This window comes from Ursus maritimus, unplaced genomic scaffold (genome assembly GCF_017311325.1).
Source record: "Ursus maritimus isolate PB19 unplaced genomic scaffold, ASM1731132v1 scaffold_8, whole genome shotgun sequence".
In the NCBI taxonomy this organism is placed as follows: domain Eukaryota; kingdom Metazoa; phylum Chordata; class Mammalia; order Carnivora; family Ursidae; genus Ursus; species Ursus maritimus.
The window spans coordinates 77,455,014-77,472,200 of record NW_024426996.1 but is presented as its reverse complement, the minus strand read 5'-3'; the positions used below and the strand labels follow the sequence as shown (position 1 = coordinate 77,472,200).

Genomic DNA, 17,187 nt, shown 5'->3' with positions numbered 1-17,187 from the left:
ATTTCCCAGCCCAAGGCTCTCTGGTCTCCTGTGCCCCCTTTGCCAGCCGCACCCACAGGTCGGAAGGACAGGGGATTACCCCTCCAGAAACCACCCTCCAGCAATGGTTGAAGGGAGTGGGTGGATAAATACCCCAGCTCCCTGGCCAGCAGGTGGGGTGCTCTCAGGTACACATCCTGTAGTGGCTCCCAGGGTTTCCCCAGGGCTTAGCCTGTAGTTGCCCTCGCTGGCTTCTTGGTCAAATAGCTCAATCTTTCCTGGCTGTCTCCCCTTCCCTACTCCCCAGCCTCCCCAAAAATCCATTTGCATGCAAATCCTGATCTCAGGGTCTTCCCCCTGGGGGCCCAATCTCAGACAAGCTGATCATCTGACTTGATCTTCACCCCATCCTCTGAGGGTGATGGGCAGTGATTATTGTCCTTGTAACAAAGCAGCAAGGAAACCAAAGCCTGTGGAGGGAGGGAGGGGGGTGTGCTCCCAGAGCGGGGGTGGGGGAGGTGCCCCTAGTCCCTGCGGTGCTTAGCTGTGGAAAGACAGAAGCACTCTACCAAAATCTTCCCAAATCAAAGCTGCTCAACTCTTAGCCCCCTGGGAGGAGTACTTACAGCGCTGACCCTGCCGCGACCCGGGCAGAAAGACAGAGCGAGTCTGTTGCACAAACATACACACCCAGTTTATTTTCTCCTGTCAGTAGAGCCATTCTCACTGTCCGGTATGTAAGTCCCAGGATCTTCGGTCCTTTTTCCGAGGAGAGAGGTGCCTCCGTGGAAGCTGACCTGGGAGCCGCTGGGAGAGGTCCTGGCGCCGGTGCGGGGGAGGGGCACCGCTCTACGCTGCAGAGTTGGAAGGGGGGGTTCAGAGCAGTGTACCGCCACAGAAATGTGATGGAGCCCAAGGGCTGTTGCAGATGCCGGCACAAACCACAGCTGCCCTCCATTCACCTGACCTCCCCTCAAATACTCCTGGAGTCCTACTACGCACTGGGCCTGGGGCAGAGAACACACATGGGGTCTTGAAGGAGGGGGTCCCTGCTCCCCAACTCATCCCTGGAGGAAGGTCTGGGACTAGAGCTCATCCCGGAATGGCTGGGTTTATTTCCCGCGTGCCACCCCTCTGAGCCTGCGAGCTCCGTGAGGTCATAAAATATCTCTTCTAATTCCTGGATTCCTGGCACCAGGCCCAGCACTTCGCACGCGGGATACGCTCAGATGTCTTAAGAACGAACTGAGTGTGTGGTCTTCGGGGGAGGGCATGGGAGCAGAGCGTGGCATGAGCAGAGAAGGTGCTGGGGCGGGTGGCTTTATGAACTTAGGCTTTATGAACGTTAAAGAACACGCCTCCTATCTGCCACCCACATCCGATGCCCACCCAAGCCTGTATGATCCTTTTCTTCTGAGGAGCCCTTGAGTCCGTGGCCTCTCCTTAATCTCAGCTATCCTATGTCAGCATAAAAATTCACATGGAAGTCATCCCAGGGCAAATGCTCTCAATCAGGATAAAGGGCTTGGAGGGGCGGGGAGGGGAGGGTCTCCAAGCCTCTGAATCAGGAAGACCTATTCCCCATCTCTCAGGGCCAGAGCCCTTGGGCTGAGGCTTTGCTATTGAAGAGAGCAGGAGCGCTGCCCCTGTACCCAGATGTGGTGTGTTCTGGACTCCCAGCTTCACAGTGATGGTGAAACCCCGGTATCCCTACCTCAGTGCGCATCCGCAGGGGACCGGTGTGCTGGGGTCGCGACACCACGCCCCGCAGAGGTTAAGACAAGGGGAGCTACACGTACAGATGGGAGAGGTCTCTCAGACGCATACAGAACAGCACCCTGACAGCGACATGCACGTGGCTGTCCCATTAGTGGGAGATGGACAAGCCACGGACGGGCGAGCCTGTGTCTCGTCTGGGCAGTGTTGGCGGCTGGCCCATCATGCCGTACCGGGTCTGAAAATACTGAAAACCGCCAGACTGGTTGATAAACAGCCACTGCCTGAGGGCCCCCCAACTATCTAGCAATCCCGTGCCAAGGTCATGGCCAGCCAGTGTCCCCAAGACTTCCTGTTTTAAAAAATTTTTAATATCACCCCATCCATGGGTGTGTACAGAGACACCTGGAAGGATGGAGGCGCACGAAGATGCTGACAGTCACGACCTCCAGGACCCGGAAGGGATTTGATGGGGGTTGGGAGAGAGCGAAGGGGAGTGTTCACGTGTTACATTTCCTACAGATGGTCATGTTTAAGTATCTCACGATGAAATGGTACTCATGAATTTTTTCTTTAGAGAAAAAGGTGCTCCATACGTTACCACCTGAGGACACAACCATCTCCTTGCTGTGTTCGCCCCCTCACCCTGCGTTTCCAAACCTCCCCGCCCCTGCAAACACGGGGCCTCCTGCCCAGTGTGCCTGTGACCCTTTCTCTGCCTAAGGGGTTTGCGATTGGCTTCCTGAGCCCAGCTGAAGTGCCTCTTCCTCTGTCAGGCCCTTCTAGAAGCCCGTGTCCCACAGATAAGGCATTGACTCCCTCCTGACCCCATGATCTCTGTCCATGGAGGGCAGCCCCCTCCGGGACACGGCACGCCAGCAGCCTAGTAACCCAGGCTCTGTCTCCCTGACCAGTGCTTCAGGCCAGGGTCTTTCGGTCTCTTCCTCCCTGAGGTGCCCAACCCAGGGCCCAGATTTGGGGTCATCAGCACCATGTTCATTTCCACCATCACCTACCCCCCATCCCCCAGCACAGAGCTCGGGTGCGCTGGCCGCGTGGGGAAATGCATTATGTGAAGAAATGAGGGAATGCAGGTGTGACTAGGTGAGCGGCCAGGAATCCCCCAAGGCCTTGGTTTTCCTGGCCGGTGAGGACCTAGACGGCTGCGTGGGGCCAGGGGAGTGGGGAGGGACTGCCTGAGACAGGGGCTCACCCGTGTCCATCACCTGCAGGCCAAGGTGGGACAGCATCAGCACCATGTTCAGGTTCTCAAACTCCTTCTCCAGGACGATGCCGTAGGTCTTCAGGCCCGCCAGCTCCACCTCCAGCCTCTGCTGCTGGCTCTGAAAGGGGTACTGGGTGTTCACGGCCGGCCAGCCCTCGGCAGGAGCAAGACACGCCAGGGCATGAATGCGTGAGCACGTGAAGGAGTAAATAGACAACAAAGTGAATAAAGAAGTACATAAATATACATATAAGTGAATAGGAAAGTACAAAAAAAAAAGTAAGTAAATTAAAAGTAAATAAGTAAATAAATAAGGAAATAAAGTACAAAACAAGTAAATGAGTAAATAGGTAAGTAAATAAGTAAACTCCTAAGTCAACAATTAAACAAGGAAGGGCAATCTCCCCACCCCACCACCACGGCTCCTGGAAGCAGGCCAGCCAGCCACAGACACAGTCCCCCCATTAAAATCCTTCTACCCCGCCCCCTCCCTGGGCCCATTCTGCCTCACTTAGCTCCTTCTATAGGCTGGGGAAGCATGGTTCCCAGGGGTCAATGCCCGGCCCGGCCCCACAGCCAGGCAGGGGGGCCCGGATGCCCGGTGGCGCTGGACTGCTGAGCTGGCTGCTTTCAGGCTCGCAGCCACATGACTCCACAGCAGAAATCAGGCCCGGGCCAGGGAAGACATGGCGCAGCCTCAGGGTGAGGTGCACGTGCAGGGCTGGGCTCCCACCCACAGAGAAAGGGTGTCTGAATGCCAGGGCCTCGCCAGCATGGGGGCACGGCTGGCTTCCCCTGCGATGTGGATTGGGGATCTCAGTGAGCCACCCTGCTCGCAGGTCATGGACAGTAAGGGCAGGCCCCCACCCCCCCATGGCGCACCCTCCCTGCTGCCCAGGCTGCTGGGTCATGTTGTGGCGGCTTTGGATAGCTAGGTGTTTTCTTTCCTGTTGTAACTATTATTATTATTTTTTAAACATTCAGCGTTCTTCAGAATTTTTTAGCAAGCTTCAGGAAAGGGGACGAACTACACTCAAAGGAGCCAGGAATTGCAGCGGAACTTTGGGGAGCAGAGACGTCTGGGGTGAAGAGCCTGCTGGAGGGAGCATGAGGGGAACAGCCCCCAGAGGGCGATGTGTGACGGTGACACCATCGGACACCAGGTACCCTGCCAGAGAGCCCTCCAGGAGCTTCACATGGAGTCGGGCATTTCATGGCTCACGACTACCCAAGGGGGCAGACCTGCCATGACCTCCGGCTGACATGTGAAAGACCAAGGACTGGGGACATTCCCTCAGCACATAGCTGCTGAGGGCAGAGCCCGACTCGATCCCCTGCCCATGGCACTTGCAGGCACCCCTCCCGAGGGGAGCCGCTGAGGATGAGTGCAGAGATGGACAGAACGTTCAGCACGGTGTCATTTGTGACAGAATTCCTGGGTGTGACCCAAGCGCCCAGCGAGTGGGAAACGGGGACTCAACTACTGTTCCTCCGTCCGATGAAACTGTACGGTCACGAGAGCGATTCGTGAAAGTACAGGGAGGGAGACATGCAAAGGCTCACCATGTCATAGAATGGAAACCATAGGACTCAAAACTGTGGTCTCCCATCCCAATCTTTCCTGTCAGTCTGTCTGTCTGTCTCTCCTTCTACCTCCCTCTCTCCCTCCCTCCCTCCACAGAGAGAGACATATTTATCTAGACCTAGACACAGATCCATGATGACATACGGACAATACAGTTCTCTTCATCTACAGGAATCGACAGACTGAGAAGCGCACAGAAGGCAGCCTGGAGGCCGCCGCACTGACATGCTAAGGATGTTTCTCGAAGGATTGGATTTAAACGTTCTTCACACACTCTTCCGAAATTTCACAATTTTCTTCCATGAATATGTTAATTTTATAATCAGAATAAAATAACACATTTAAAAACTGTGATTTTCTGCATGGCTTCCCCCCGTTCTCTTCTCCGAGCTTTCATTAAAATAGATGCCGCCCAAGGGCCTGAATTTATGCAAACCTGCCCAGGGAGAGGGTCTTTCCCTGGGGGCGTGCAGTCCAGATCATGGATGCCGCCACCGGACACACGCAGGGACACTCATCACAGCCCCAGCCATAGTCGGGAGGGGCCGGGGACACACCGGGGGCCCCCACGAGGGAATGGGGACAACCGCCCCAGTGAGAAGTAACGGGCCAAACGCCACATGGCGACGTGGCGACCACAGAGCGCTGAGCGGAACGAGCACGCGGCACGAGCAGGCCCGCGGCACAATCCCTGGGCCTCACATCCAGACAGAACACTGCACTTTGTAAGGACACATAACACGGACGGACGCTCGCTCGCGCCTGGGTGGTGTGCAGGCGATGGACACCGCGGTTTGTGACGCGGTGTTTAGCAGACCGTGTGGGCTTCATCCCTGGCTTCCCGGCACCGCAGGGCCCTGGTTGAGCAGGGGGCCACGGAGCCGGGATGTGGGTGCTTCCCTCCCCGGGCGCCTCACCTGGAACTCTACCAGCTGCCTCTGCAAGTCCTCCTGCTCCACTCGGGCTCTTTCTAGAGTCTTCCTCAGCTCCTGGAGCTCGAATTCCTTGACTGGGAGGAAGGGTACGAGAAGGCCATCCTTTCCTGTTCTTTCCCATCAAACACCTCCCCTTCTCTTTGAACTATACCCCCCTGCAGGCACCAGCTGAGGCCCCATGATGGGCAGGTCATCCCCCAAATCCTTTCTAGCAGAGATCTCTCTATCTCTGATAATAGGAAGAACATCTCTGTCCATTGGGGCAAAATGTGCAGACACAGAAAGGAATAAAGTAAAACATAATTCCCTCCTCTTGCCTGCTGGAGACAACCACCGTTAACCTTTGTGTGGATTTACATGTAATTTCACATAGTTGAGGTTGTGAGGAAGTTGTGAGGAACACAGGTCGTGGAACCCAATGGCCTGGGTTTAAATCTCGGCTCAGCCATCAACCAGCTGTGCAGCCATGGGCAAGTCACTTAACCTCTCTGTGCTGCGCTTTCCTTATTTTATTTTAACATCAATCAATCTATCTATCTATTTATTTTAGTAATCTCTATACCCAACATGGGGCTCGAATTCATGACCCCCAGATCAAGAGATGCATGCTCTTCCAACTGAGCCAGCCAGGCGCCCCACACTTTCCTTTGTTTAAAAGGAAAGGATACTATTACCAACCTTGCAATACTTTTATGAGAATTAAAAGAGGTAACTTGTCTAAAGTTCTTAGACCCGTGCCTGGCTCAGTGGATGTTACGGGTTATTTCCCATGTGATTATTATTTCTACTCACTGTTATTCTCCTGGATGGCATTTTTTTGTTCCACTGAATATCGTACCTCCTTATTGCCGGTTACTCTGACGGATCATAAAACCCCAGATCACAAAGCCATCAGGAAAGTGCTGAACTTGACGACTTACTTTTCAGAAGTTTAAAGATAAACTCTTGCAAGAAACACAAGTTGAGTGAAGCAAAACGCTCCTCTGGAAACAGGCCTCCTAGTGGAAGTGGATCGGGGCACTCGGCTTCCTCCTCCAAGTTCCCTTTGTGCAAATTCCAACATTCCTCCTTCTCCCGAGGTTCCAGATGCTTTAAGTACTCGGTGGAATCTTTTTCGAATTTCCCTAAAAAGCAAAGAAATCCCGTGGCGAAGGGCAGCCCCATGAGCAAAAATGAGTGGCATTTCTGGGCCTGGCCCGTGTCCAGATGCAAGCAAGGCCGCCCCTGCTCCGTCCCAGTCCCCAGGCAGACAGACAAATAAGCGGACCAGGGGCCAGATGGGCGGCAGCAGGGGGGCCTCCTGGCGGAGGGGTCCTTGGCTGAGCTCTAACTCACATACCACACAATTTGCCCATTTAAAGTACTCAATCCAGGGGTTTGTAGTATATTCAGACTTGGGCAGTCATCACCATGGTCAAGTTCAGAACATACTTATCACCCCAAAAAGGAAGCTGGTGCCCCCCTCCGACCTGCTCTCCCCTCCCCTCACTCCCTCCACTTGCTCTCCCCTCCCCCAGCCCCTGGCAACAGCCAATCCGCTTCCTGTCTCTATAGATTTCCCTGTTCTGGGCCTTTCATATACCTGGGAACAGACACTATGTGGTCTTCTGTGACCAGTTGTTCAGTTTACCATGTTTCCAAGGTTCACCCACACCGTGCCATGCATCAGTCCTTCATTCCTTTGCAGGGCTGAATAGTATTCCACGGCACAGGCCCACATTTTGTGCGTCCGTTCACCCGGTGATGAACTTCTGGGTTCTTTCCACTTTGGGGCTAGCATGAATAAGGCTGTTATGCACGTTTACAATGTCATGTGAACATACGTTTTCAGTTGGCTGGGTGTCCACACCCAGGGGTGGGTCTGCTGGGTCATATGAAGACTCGACATATAACGTGCTAAGAACCATGAGGCTGTTTCCCCCAAGAGCAAATCGAGGCTACAATTCCCCCACATCCTCACCAATCTTGCCTTTCTGAGGGTCTCGGGAAGGATGAACAGGAGAGAGACGGGTGCATGGATTGGGGACAAGGCAGCCGGAGGGGAGACACAGGCGTCGCCGGGCAGGGGTGGTGGGAGGCAGGGCGCCGCTGACACACTGCGGCCGAGCTCCCCGCAGCGCCAGGGGCACCCAGGGTGTGCTGGCGCGGGCAGAGGCTGCCCCAAGATCACCTCCTCCAACCCTTACGTCAGCCCCATGAGGTCCTCAGTCACTGTCCCCATTCTGCACTGTGGACAAAGGCCACAGGTGGAGGTTTGCCCAGGGCTTGAAAGGGAGCAAGCGGCAGAGCAGGGATTCATACTCAGACTCTTGGCCGTTGTCCCCTGAAGATGTCAGCGGGGTGGAGAAGCCTGGTGGACCCTCCACGCAAAGCAAACATCCAGTGTTACAAAGCTATGCCTGCCTATGGGGACAGAAGGCGCCTCTGTGCTTGCCCGGGATTGGGGAGTGGGGTGGCTGCTAATGGGCCTAGGGCTTCTTTTTGGGGCGATGAAAACATGTTAACCTTAATTGTAGTCATGGTTGAATGTATCCGAATATTCCAAGAACCGCTATCAGAGTGTGAACTTGAGGGTATGTGAACTCTGTCACCACAAGGCTTCCGTGAGTGGAAGCAGAGACTGGGGACAGGACAGCTCAGGTTCTTTCGGGGTGGGGACAACGAGGCCAGGCGATCCCGGGGCTCAATGCCCCTCGGGGGACCCCAGGACAACAAAGCCAGGTGAGTCCTGGGCCCCCAGGGGAAGCGGGGCAGACCCCCCCTTCCCCCGCAGGACCCAGCCTCAGAGACTCAGAGATGGCGCTGCCCAAAGCCCCGCTTCCCAGCAAAATCGCAGCCATACGAGCAGAAACAGAAAAGCTCTCAAGAGCCCGACCATCAAGGTGGAATTTGTAGGCAGTTTAGAGGGAAGACGGAGTGAGGCTTGCCCATGTCTGTTTCCTTTTAAAGAACTGCAGAGGCCCTCAGAGAGTCACAGCGATCACAGCCACTCGAAGCTACAACTTCATGGTCCCCCAGCGCACGATTTTATAGATTTTGAAATGAGCCTTAACCCTCCTCAGCGGGTAATTTACCCAGTACAGCTCCGAGCATCGGAGCACACAGGTTACGCTCAATGCAGGTAAGGAGATGCATTTCTATCTTCGTTGCCATAACTCACCTTAAACAAGACATTAGTGAAACGGTTTATCTCCTTTTAAACCCCAGCCTTAACGTGGGCCTGCGTACGTCTGTGCACGCCTTCATCCAGTGTTGACCATCTACTCGGGGCCAGAGATGAGTCCTGACCCACACTCATCTTCCCGCCAGGAGCGCAGAGCAATGCGTGTGCACGTGTATGTTGTGGGGTGGTGACAACAACGGGATGATCATTGCACAGCCAAGGGTATGTGTGGACCTGCAGGGGTCCCAGGAAGCCCCCGCCCAAGTCCGGGACCAGGGAAGACGTCGTGGAGAAAGTGGCATCTGGGCCGTGCCAGGCCCGCACAAGGCACTGATGTCGGTCCTCAGAAGAGCCCTGAGGGGTGGGCAATTTCATCTTTCCTTTACAGATGAGGCAGTGGAAGCACAGAGAGGTTAAGTAACTGGCTCCAGGCCACTCAGCAAGCATGGTGCCTACTAGGGGCTTAGGTCTGATCTAGTTCTAACAACATGAAGGAATGGTGGAAAAGGGAAACAAATGTCACCCCTTACTACAGCACTTGACAGAGCTGTTCTCATTCTTGGGGGGTCTTTGCCAGCCCCAGAGCACACCTGCGATGCTACGTGGTTTAATCATCGTGGGGCCTCCCTGGGCTGTGGGACTCGTTTCACTTGAATGCAAGACATCTTAATGGGACGTTGCATTAATCCACATTCTTCAGTTTCCCTGGGACAGAGCTCCGTGTCATTCTTTTTTTTTTTTTTTTTTAAGATTTTATTTATTTATTTGACCGGGAGAGACACAGCCAGCGAGAGAGGGAACACAAGCAGGGGGAGTGGGAGAGGAGGAAGCAGGCTCCCAGCAGAACAGGAAGCCCCATGCGGGGCTCAATCCCAGGACCGTGGGATCACACCCTGGGCCGAAGGCAGACGCTTAATGACTGAGCCACCCAGGCGCCCCATGTGTCATTCTTTCTGTGTCCCTAGCATGTGGCTCAGTAAGGAAGGAAGGAGTAAGTGCTGAAAGGTGATATGTTGAACATATTCATTCATGCATCCCTGCATTCACTCCACAAACGGGCATGCAGAGCCTACTGGGCGTGCCGGGCGTGGTTCTAGGCCCGGGAGGTACCGCCGTGAATGAAAGGGAAATAGCCTCAAACACAAGGGGTTTATATCCTGGAGAGAGACAGCAAACAACATAGAGGGCAAAGAGGCCGCTAGAAGATGCAAGATGGAGAGAAAGAAGGCTGGGGAGGAGGGGGGGTAGGGGGTGCACAGTTGTGCACACGGCCAGCAGAGGTCGTCTTCCAGGAGGTGACACCTGAGCAAGACCTGGGTGAAGGGGCGAAGGGAGGGAGGGAGCCAACATTGACTTGGCCACGGAGGCTGCAGGCAGGGAGAACATGGAAACCAGGCCCTGAGGTTAGTGAAGAGCCAAATCACGCAGCAAAGGAAACCATCAATAAAGCAAAAGACAACCTACCGAATGGGAGAAGATATTTGCCAATGACCCACCCTGTAAAGGGTTAATATCCAAAATACGTAAAGACCTTATACAGCTCAACACCAGAACAACAAACTGCCCAATTAAAAAACAGGCTGAGGACCCGAACAGACATTTTTCCAGAGAGGACCTACAGACGGCCAACAGACACATGAAAGGATGCTCAGTATCGCTCGGCATCAGGGAAATGCAAACCCAAACTACAAGATCACCGCACACCTGTCAGAATGGCTGACATCAACAACACAAGAAACAACAGGTGTTGGCGAGGATGCGGAGAGAAGGGGACCCCCGTGCACTGTTGGGAATGCAAGCTGGTCCAGCCACTCGGAAAACCGTATGGACGTTCCTCAAAAAATTAAAAATAGAACTACCATATGATCCAGTAATTCCACTACTGGGTGTTTATCCCAAGGACAATGAAAACACTCCTTCAAAAAGACACCCCCCCCTCTGTTTATCACAGCACTATTTACAATAGCGGAGACACGGAAGCAGCCTGAGGCCATCCACGGAAGGGTGCATGGGGAAGGGGTGGGGTTTACGTGTTTGTGGCATTTATGACAACATGGATGGGACTAGAGGGTATTATGCTGAGTGAAATAAGTCAGCCAGAGAAAGACAAATCCCATATGACTTCGCTCATATGTGCAATCTAAAAAAAACCCAAATGAAGAAATAAACAAAAAGCAGAATGAGACCTATAAATACAGAGAACACTGATGATTGCCAGAGGGGAGGGGTGGGGGCAACAGGCGAAGGGGAGGGGGAGGTACTGGCTTCTAGTACGGGATGAGGACGACATGGGAATAAACCGCACGGCCCAGGAACAGAGTCAACGACACTGTGACAGCGTTGAGCGGTGACAGGTGGTAGCCACACCTGTGAGCGGAGCACAACCTTGCAACTTGTTGAATCACTAGGTCGCATGCCTGAAACTAATGTCACATCGTGGGTCAACTACACTCAAAAAAGTGAATAAAAAGAATGAAGAGGCGACTCCCTAAGCTGTTCCCTGGAAGACCCCACCCGCTCCCAATACACACATGATCTTACGAGTGTTTGATTAGATCTAGTCTTAAAATTCAGATGAAAGCAGGGCGGCCAGCCGGCGGGTTACCTGTCAGGTTCTGCAGGTGCTGTTTCCCCAGCAGGTGCTCCTTCTTGTTGTGCAGGGAGCTGAAGAACTGCCTGCAGGTCCTGCAGTACAGGTCGCTGCCTCCATCCCCCTGTGGACAGAAGCGTTTCGGAGGCGGGCGGAAACGCAGGGTTCCCGCGGTCTCTGAACGTAAACTTGGCTCAGATGGGCTTCCTGATGACCCACAGGCTGGGCTGCGTCCCGCGCGTCCTGTGCGTCCCTTTCCCTCTGGGAAACCACTTGCCGATTTGAGGCCTCTCCAAGCCCAGCTGAGAATTTCAAGCCATCGCAAGACCTCTGTCACTGAGTGGGGAGCGCGAGGAATGGGGCCAAGAGGGAACAGCGGGGAGTTCTGGTAACTGGCAGTGTTGCTGGAGAAACTGCACAACCAACTCTGGGTTCTGCTTCTTTGCAAAGAGTTTACTTTGAAATCCTAAACCAAAATGAGCTCTAGGATCAAATACAAAGATGGGTCCTTTTATCAAAATACCTATGCACTAACCCACAGGTGCTTGCATGTAGCCACGGATATTTCTGGAAGATGCGCTAGAAGCTGGGTAGAGCGGAGGCCTTGGGACGCAGAGGCGGGCTGGTGCCTGGAAGCCTCTGTGTGCTGTTTGCATTTGTTTTTACCATGCACATATTATTATTATTCTTTTTAAATAGTTATTTATTTATTTTGGAGAGAGGCAGAGTGGGAGAGAAAGAGAGTCCTAAGCAGACTTCCTGCTGAGCACGGAGCCTGCCGTGGGGCTCAATCTCATGACCCTGAGATCACGACCTGAGCTGAAACCAAGAGTGAGATGCTTAACGGACTACACCACCCAGGTGCCCCTGCACCTATATTATGTTTAAATGAAAAACCTAATTAACTAAGAAACATATATAACTGTATGCATTTGCTTACATTTCTTAGTTCAGGGATGTAAACATTTCCTAAGCTTTCGTAAGAGACGCTTCCTGATGAAGACTTCAGATGTTCTTCATACCAGGCCAACCAGGAGCTACGAGGCTCAGGACATTCTGCTGCTCCCTGATTCCTAGGACTTCTGTCCCTTATCAGAGAGGAGCTCCTTCAGCCTGGAGATGTGCCCCTGGCCTGGAAGAGGTCGTGTGATTTCTTGCACAACCTCTGTGAGACTTTGCTCTACTTCTTGCTAAATGAGCAGAAGGACTGCTAGGAGAGGGCAGTGGGCGGGGGGGGAGCCCTGGGAGCTCGAGAGAGAGAGATGGGGGAGGGCTGCTGGAGAGCCCTGAGTCAGGAGGGAACTTCACGGACGGGAGAGAGGTCCGCGGTGCAGCACCTCCGAGAAAGGCCCGCCCCCCCGGGGCTGGTGCCGAGACATCAGAGTAAACGTCCAAACTGCACGTACACCACAACACAAAGTTCTGCACTCTCCCTTTTGCTTGCAGAAATGCATCCTTATCATACAATCGGTCATGACAACTGGAACAATTACTGAAGTTCACTCTGTGGACGAGACACTGAGTCACTGGCTCGGATCCATTCATAGTCGCACTCTGAGCTGCGTGTCGTGAGGACAGTAGGGGCTTGTCTGAGGTCACAGGGTGGGTGAGGAAGAAAGGGAAGGCTCTGGCACAGCAGCTGGCAGCCCTCCAGGGCAGGTGGGCATGTGTAGGCAGAGGAGACCGGAGAGGGGATGGATGCCAGGTCACGGACGGCCTGACAGGTAGGCAGCGGGGCCTGTGCAGGCTCCAGGGAGGGGTGGCTGGGTCAGTGGGAGAGCAGCTGGCTGCACAGGGCAGAGGAGGGGCTTCTGCCTCCGCAGCCCCACCTGGGCCCCAAGGGGCTGACCGTTCAGGCAGACGACAGATTTAGGAAGTCCTTGGCACTGTAAGTCCTCAAATCATTTTATCGTCATGATAAAAGGTAGCGCACACAAACAACTTTGAAAGTTATTAGGAATGCGTGCTTAAAGTAAAAAAAGGGAGGTGTAAGGGAAAAGTCCCCCCATCCCGTTTTTACTCCCCCTGGTGAGAGTTTCTTGGGTGGCCTTCCAGAAAATGTCATCACAAACACATGTAGCTGCCCCTTAAAATTCATTTTCAGTTATTCTTCGTTTGCTAGTGAAATAGATATTTCTTTGTCAATTAAAGCTTAAAGGGGAAACACCTACCAATTACATCAAAGCTTGTACCGTCCGGCGACTCCAGGCACGGCCGCCCTGTCCTGGTCCCCATGTGCCCACTGTCCGCTCCAGGAAGCCTGAACGGCCCTCGGCGCCCTGAATGCCGACGTGGCCTCCCTTCCCTGGGTCTCTGTCCGTCCTGTCCCCTCTGCCTAGAGCACCCCAGCTTTACTTCCGTCCGCTTCTGTCCTGCCCAGCATGCCTTCTGCAAGTTTCCCATGTATTCTTATGACTCCTCATTAGGAGGAGTCAGATCCACCCGCCCTTAACACACCTAGACAGCCTCAGCGGCTTCAGCACCGGCCTGTCTCTATCACAGCCGATTCCTGGAATGATCTGTCTCGCACTTGCCAGCCTCCCCTGGCCAGGAGCTGTAGGACCGGCTTTCCCCTCCTCTGCACCCTCACGGCCTCCACAGAGCTGGGCTCAGTGCCCACGTGCCCCAGGAACACAGAAGTAAAGGCCTCCACGAGAGACTGACGTAGGAGCCACACTCCAGCAAGACAGAAAATCCTGCGCCCAAATAGTTCGGTCTCCCGCGGCTGCTGTCATCAGTCACCGTGCTGGGTGACTTAGAGGAATAGAACTCATTCTCCCACAGTCCTGGAGACCAGAAGTCCAAAATCAGCCTGGCTGGGCCAGAATGAAGGTGTTGGCCGGGCCATGCTCCCTCTGGAGGCTCTAGACGAGAACCGCTTCCTGGCCCCTTCCAGCCTCTTCTGGTGGCCGACGGCATCCCTCACCTCATGGCCACGTCGCCTCTATCTCAGCTGCTGTGGTCACGTGGCCTTTTCTTCTGTCTCCCTCCTACAAGGCCACCTGTGGCTATAGCATGCCCTTATTTCAATTTCATCACATCCCCAAAGACCCACCCCTTTGCCTGTAAAGTAACATTCACGGGTCCCAGGGATTGGGACCTCGATATCTTTGGGGATGAACATTTTTCAGTCTCCCGTGCCCAATGAGGCAATGTTTCATAAACCACTACCCGCCCCCCACCGCTGAAAACAAATACTTACATCAAGCGCTGAGAAGGGAAGGCCCTCCCTCTCTAGCCTGTTTCCTGGTGCGCCTGGTCCTGCTGGAACACAACTGGCATCAGTTAGAAAGCATCTGATGGAGGGGTGATCACCCTGAGTCTAAGAAGTGACCCCAGGCTCCTGCTGCAGGACCAGTGCTTGGCTTCAGCCGTTCAGTTCCCACTAAGGTCTGAGCGCCCCTAAAACCCGCGAGGCTACCCTGACTTCAATGAAGGAGCACCTGGCCAGGTACGGAACGATGAGCCAGAAACAAGGAGAAATGAAAAGAGTTCATTCTTTTGATTAGCATGGTGGATTCTAGGTGATGTTACGAAAATTATGTATTGTAATTAATAGATTTTTATAGGGTAAGCTTTAAACAACTGCCACGTTTACATCAGGCAGTAACGTAGCTTATTTGTTTACAGACCACGCTCTCTTGGAATGGCCTTTCTTTGTTGCAGCTTTTCGTGTGGGGACAGTCTCCGAACAGCCACAACCGTTAGCAGGCCGCGGGGTTCCCGCGAGACTGAAGGATTAAATAAGATGAGGTATTCTCTGCTAAGTCTGACAAGTGGCGTCTTCGGGGAGGAAAACACCCGCAGGGAATGACAGCTGCTCTCAGTGGACCCTTGGCCAAGGGTCTCAGGACACAGTTTTCTTAGCTCCGACGTTCGTGACGAGGACTGGAGGCCCCACTATACTCAGGGGGTTGAGCGTGTCTGCTCATAGTTACAGGCTAGATCAGTGGTTTTCAGATCGATGGTTTGTTATCTGCCAGTGCTTGATTAAAAACAAACGTGAGGAGGGGGCGCCTGGGTGGCACAGCGGTTAAGCGTCTGCCTTCGGCTCAGGGCATGATCCCGGCGTTATGGGATCGAGCCCCACATCAGGCTCCTCTGCTATGAGCCTGCTTCTTCCTCTCCCACTCCCCCTGCTTGTGTTCCCTCTCTTGCTGGCTGTCTCTATCTCTGTCAAATAAATAAATAAAATCTTTAAAAAAAAAAAAACGTGAGGTGGAAACCCAGGACGTACGATGTGCCGGAGTGGAGAGGCCTGGGGACCAACTTGGTTTTCTGCTTATTTTTATAAATAAAGTTTTATTGGCACACAATACACACCATCTATGGCACACAATACACACTTTCCTGCTTCAACCACAGAGTTGAGTGGTTGTGACAGAGACCACAAGGCCCACAAAATGTAAAATATTTACAGTCTAACCCTTTATAGCAGTTTGCTAATCCCCGCTCTGGATGAAGCTGGGACGGGGTGCCTTTGCTGCAGAGCAAGAGAGGGGGGACCCAGTGTGAATGCCTCCTGAACTCTTGCCACGTGCCGGGCACCAAGCACGAAGCTCCCTACGATTTAAGTCCTCTGCACCAAGCCCTGCTCAGAAGGACCGATTACAGCCCTATTTTCATATGAGGACAGTGAGGCACCAACTGCTTTAGTGTTTGTGCTAAGTCACAGAACCAGCACGTGGCAGAGCCGGGATCTGAACCGGGCACTTGGACTCGTGAGCCCACACCCTGACCAGAGGAGAGAGCTCAGGTGGGAGTGAGAAGCAGCAGTGCGGGGGACCGATGGGCTCTGCGGGGAAGGCCTGGGGACGCTGCTCAGCCCTGACCACGGAGAGCGCAGGGAACAACACTCCCCATGGATGGTGGTGGACCCCGAACCACTGGTAAGGAGCTCACCTCCCTAGACCTGAGCTCCTGGACTCCTGCCCGTGAGGATTCCCAACACTGCCCCATGGGCACACGCCCCTGGGAGGAGACTGGTGATGACTTCCAATGAGGAGGAAGAGACGATGAATGGGGGGGGGTGCCCTCTGCAGTGAAGGCATGGTGAGTGGACACTCAGTAAATGGAGCTCCCTTCTCTTCCTTTGGCTGGGACCCCCAGAGCTGGACCCCAAGGCAAGGATTTGGGTGTGAGTGGTGTTTTTTGGGTGGTGATGCCAGGAAGCATTGGTGGGGGAGGGGGCTGGTGAGTGGAAGGAGGGAAGAAAGCCAGGGCAGGTGTCTTGCTGGGCAGGGACCACCACAATCCATCTATTGGAGAAAGGGTTCATCTCCAAAAGATAGGAGGTTGTGGCCTTTAAATTGAAAGTGACTGGTGCGAACACCGGGTGGGGCCGGGACTAGCCCCAAGGGCTTTCCAAACCCGCTTCTTGCAGTCAAACATCCCAGAGTGTCACGGAGAGCTAGTCCAGCCCCCCCCACCCGGCCCGGCCCCACTCACCCAACAGTGCGTGTGCCTCGGGTGCCGCTTGCCTCCGCAGGAAGGCCCGGTACGCCTGGGAGCTCTGGTAGGCCTGCAGCTCACGGAGGTAGCGTTGCTTGTCCTCGTCCGCCTCGTAAACATACCTCTGGAAGAAGGAGCGCAGTGATTCTCAGACTCTCCTGATCTGTGGGGGGAGGCTTCTCATCCCATTTGCCTTGGCTTCTCTAGGAAGGTCCCAAGAAGCTACTACCCAGCTTCTGCTTGCACACCCCTGGGATGGGGACCTCACTACCTACAGCAAGTTCATTCCTTGTTTGAATGATGCTGACCCCACAGAAGGTTTTCTTCCAACCTACTGGAATCTGTCCCTCCCCCCGTCCCACAGCTTTCACCGTTCTGCCACGTGTGATCTGGTGACTGCAGAGGAGGGTAGCACTCTCAGGTCTCTCTTGAGGGACATGCCACTTCTAGTCAATCATCACTCATGCAAAATCAGTGCTTTACCCTGTGCAGCGTGCCGGGCTGGGCACTGGTGATAAAGGACAAATCAGAGCCAGCCCCAAG

General features: G+C 54.0%; 1 protein-coding gene across 5 annotated transcripts in view; it reads right to left on the bottom strand.

Moving 5' to 3' along the window:
* Positions 1–656: 656 nt before the first annotated feature.
* Positions 657–17,187, bottom strand: part of LOC103658341 (SWI/SNF-related matrix-associated actin-dependent regulator of chromatin subfamily E member 1-like) — a 28,075-nt gene continuing 11,544 nt past the window's right edge. The window contains exons 5-11 of one of the 5 annotated variants that reach the window (XM_040625468.1): positions 16,642–16,768; positions 14,396–14,457; positions 11,209–11,317; positions 6,361–6,564; positions 5,423–5,514; positions 2,909–3,074; positions 657–833 (exon numbers count right to left, since the gene is read on the bottom strand). In XM_040625468.1, the coding sequence (XP_040481402.1) occupies positions 829–833; positions 2,909–3,074; positions 5,423–5,514; positions 6,361–6,564; positions 11,209–11,317; positions 14,396–14,457; positions 16,642–16,768 (765 nt within the window). In that variant the 3' untranslated portion in view covers positions 657–828. The remainder of the gene's footprint in view (positions 834–2,908; positions 3,075–5,422; positions 5,515–6,360; positions 6,565–11,208; positions 11,318–14,395; positions 14,458–16,641; positions 16,769–17,187) is intronic. The other 4 variants (XM_040625465.1, XM_040625469.1, XM_040625467.1 and 1 more) reach the window with 4 other exon arrangements.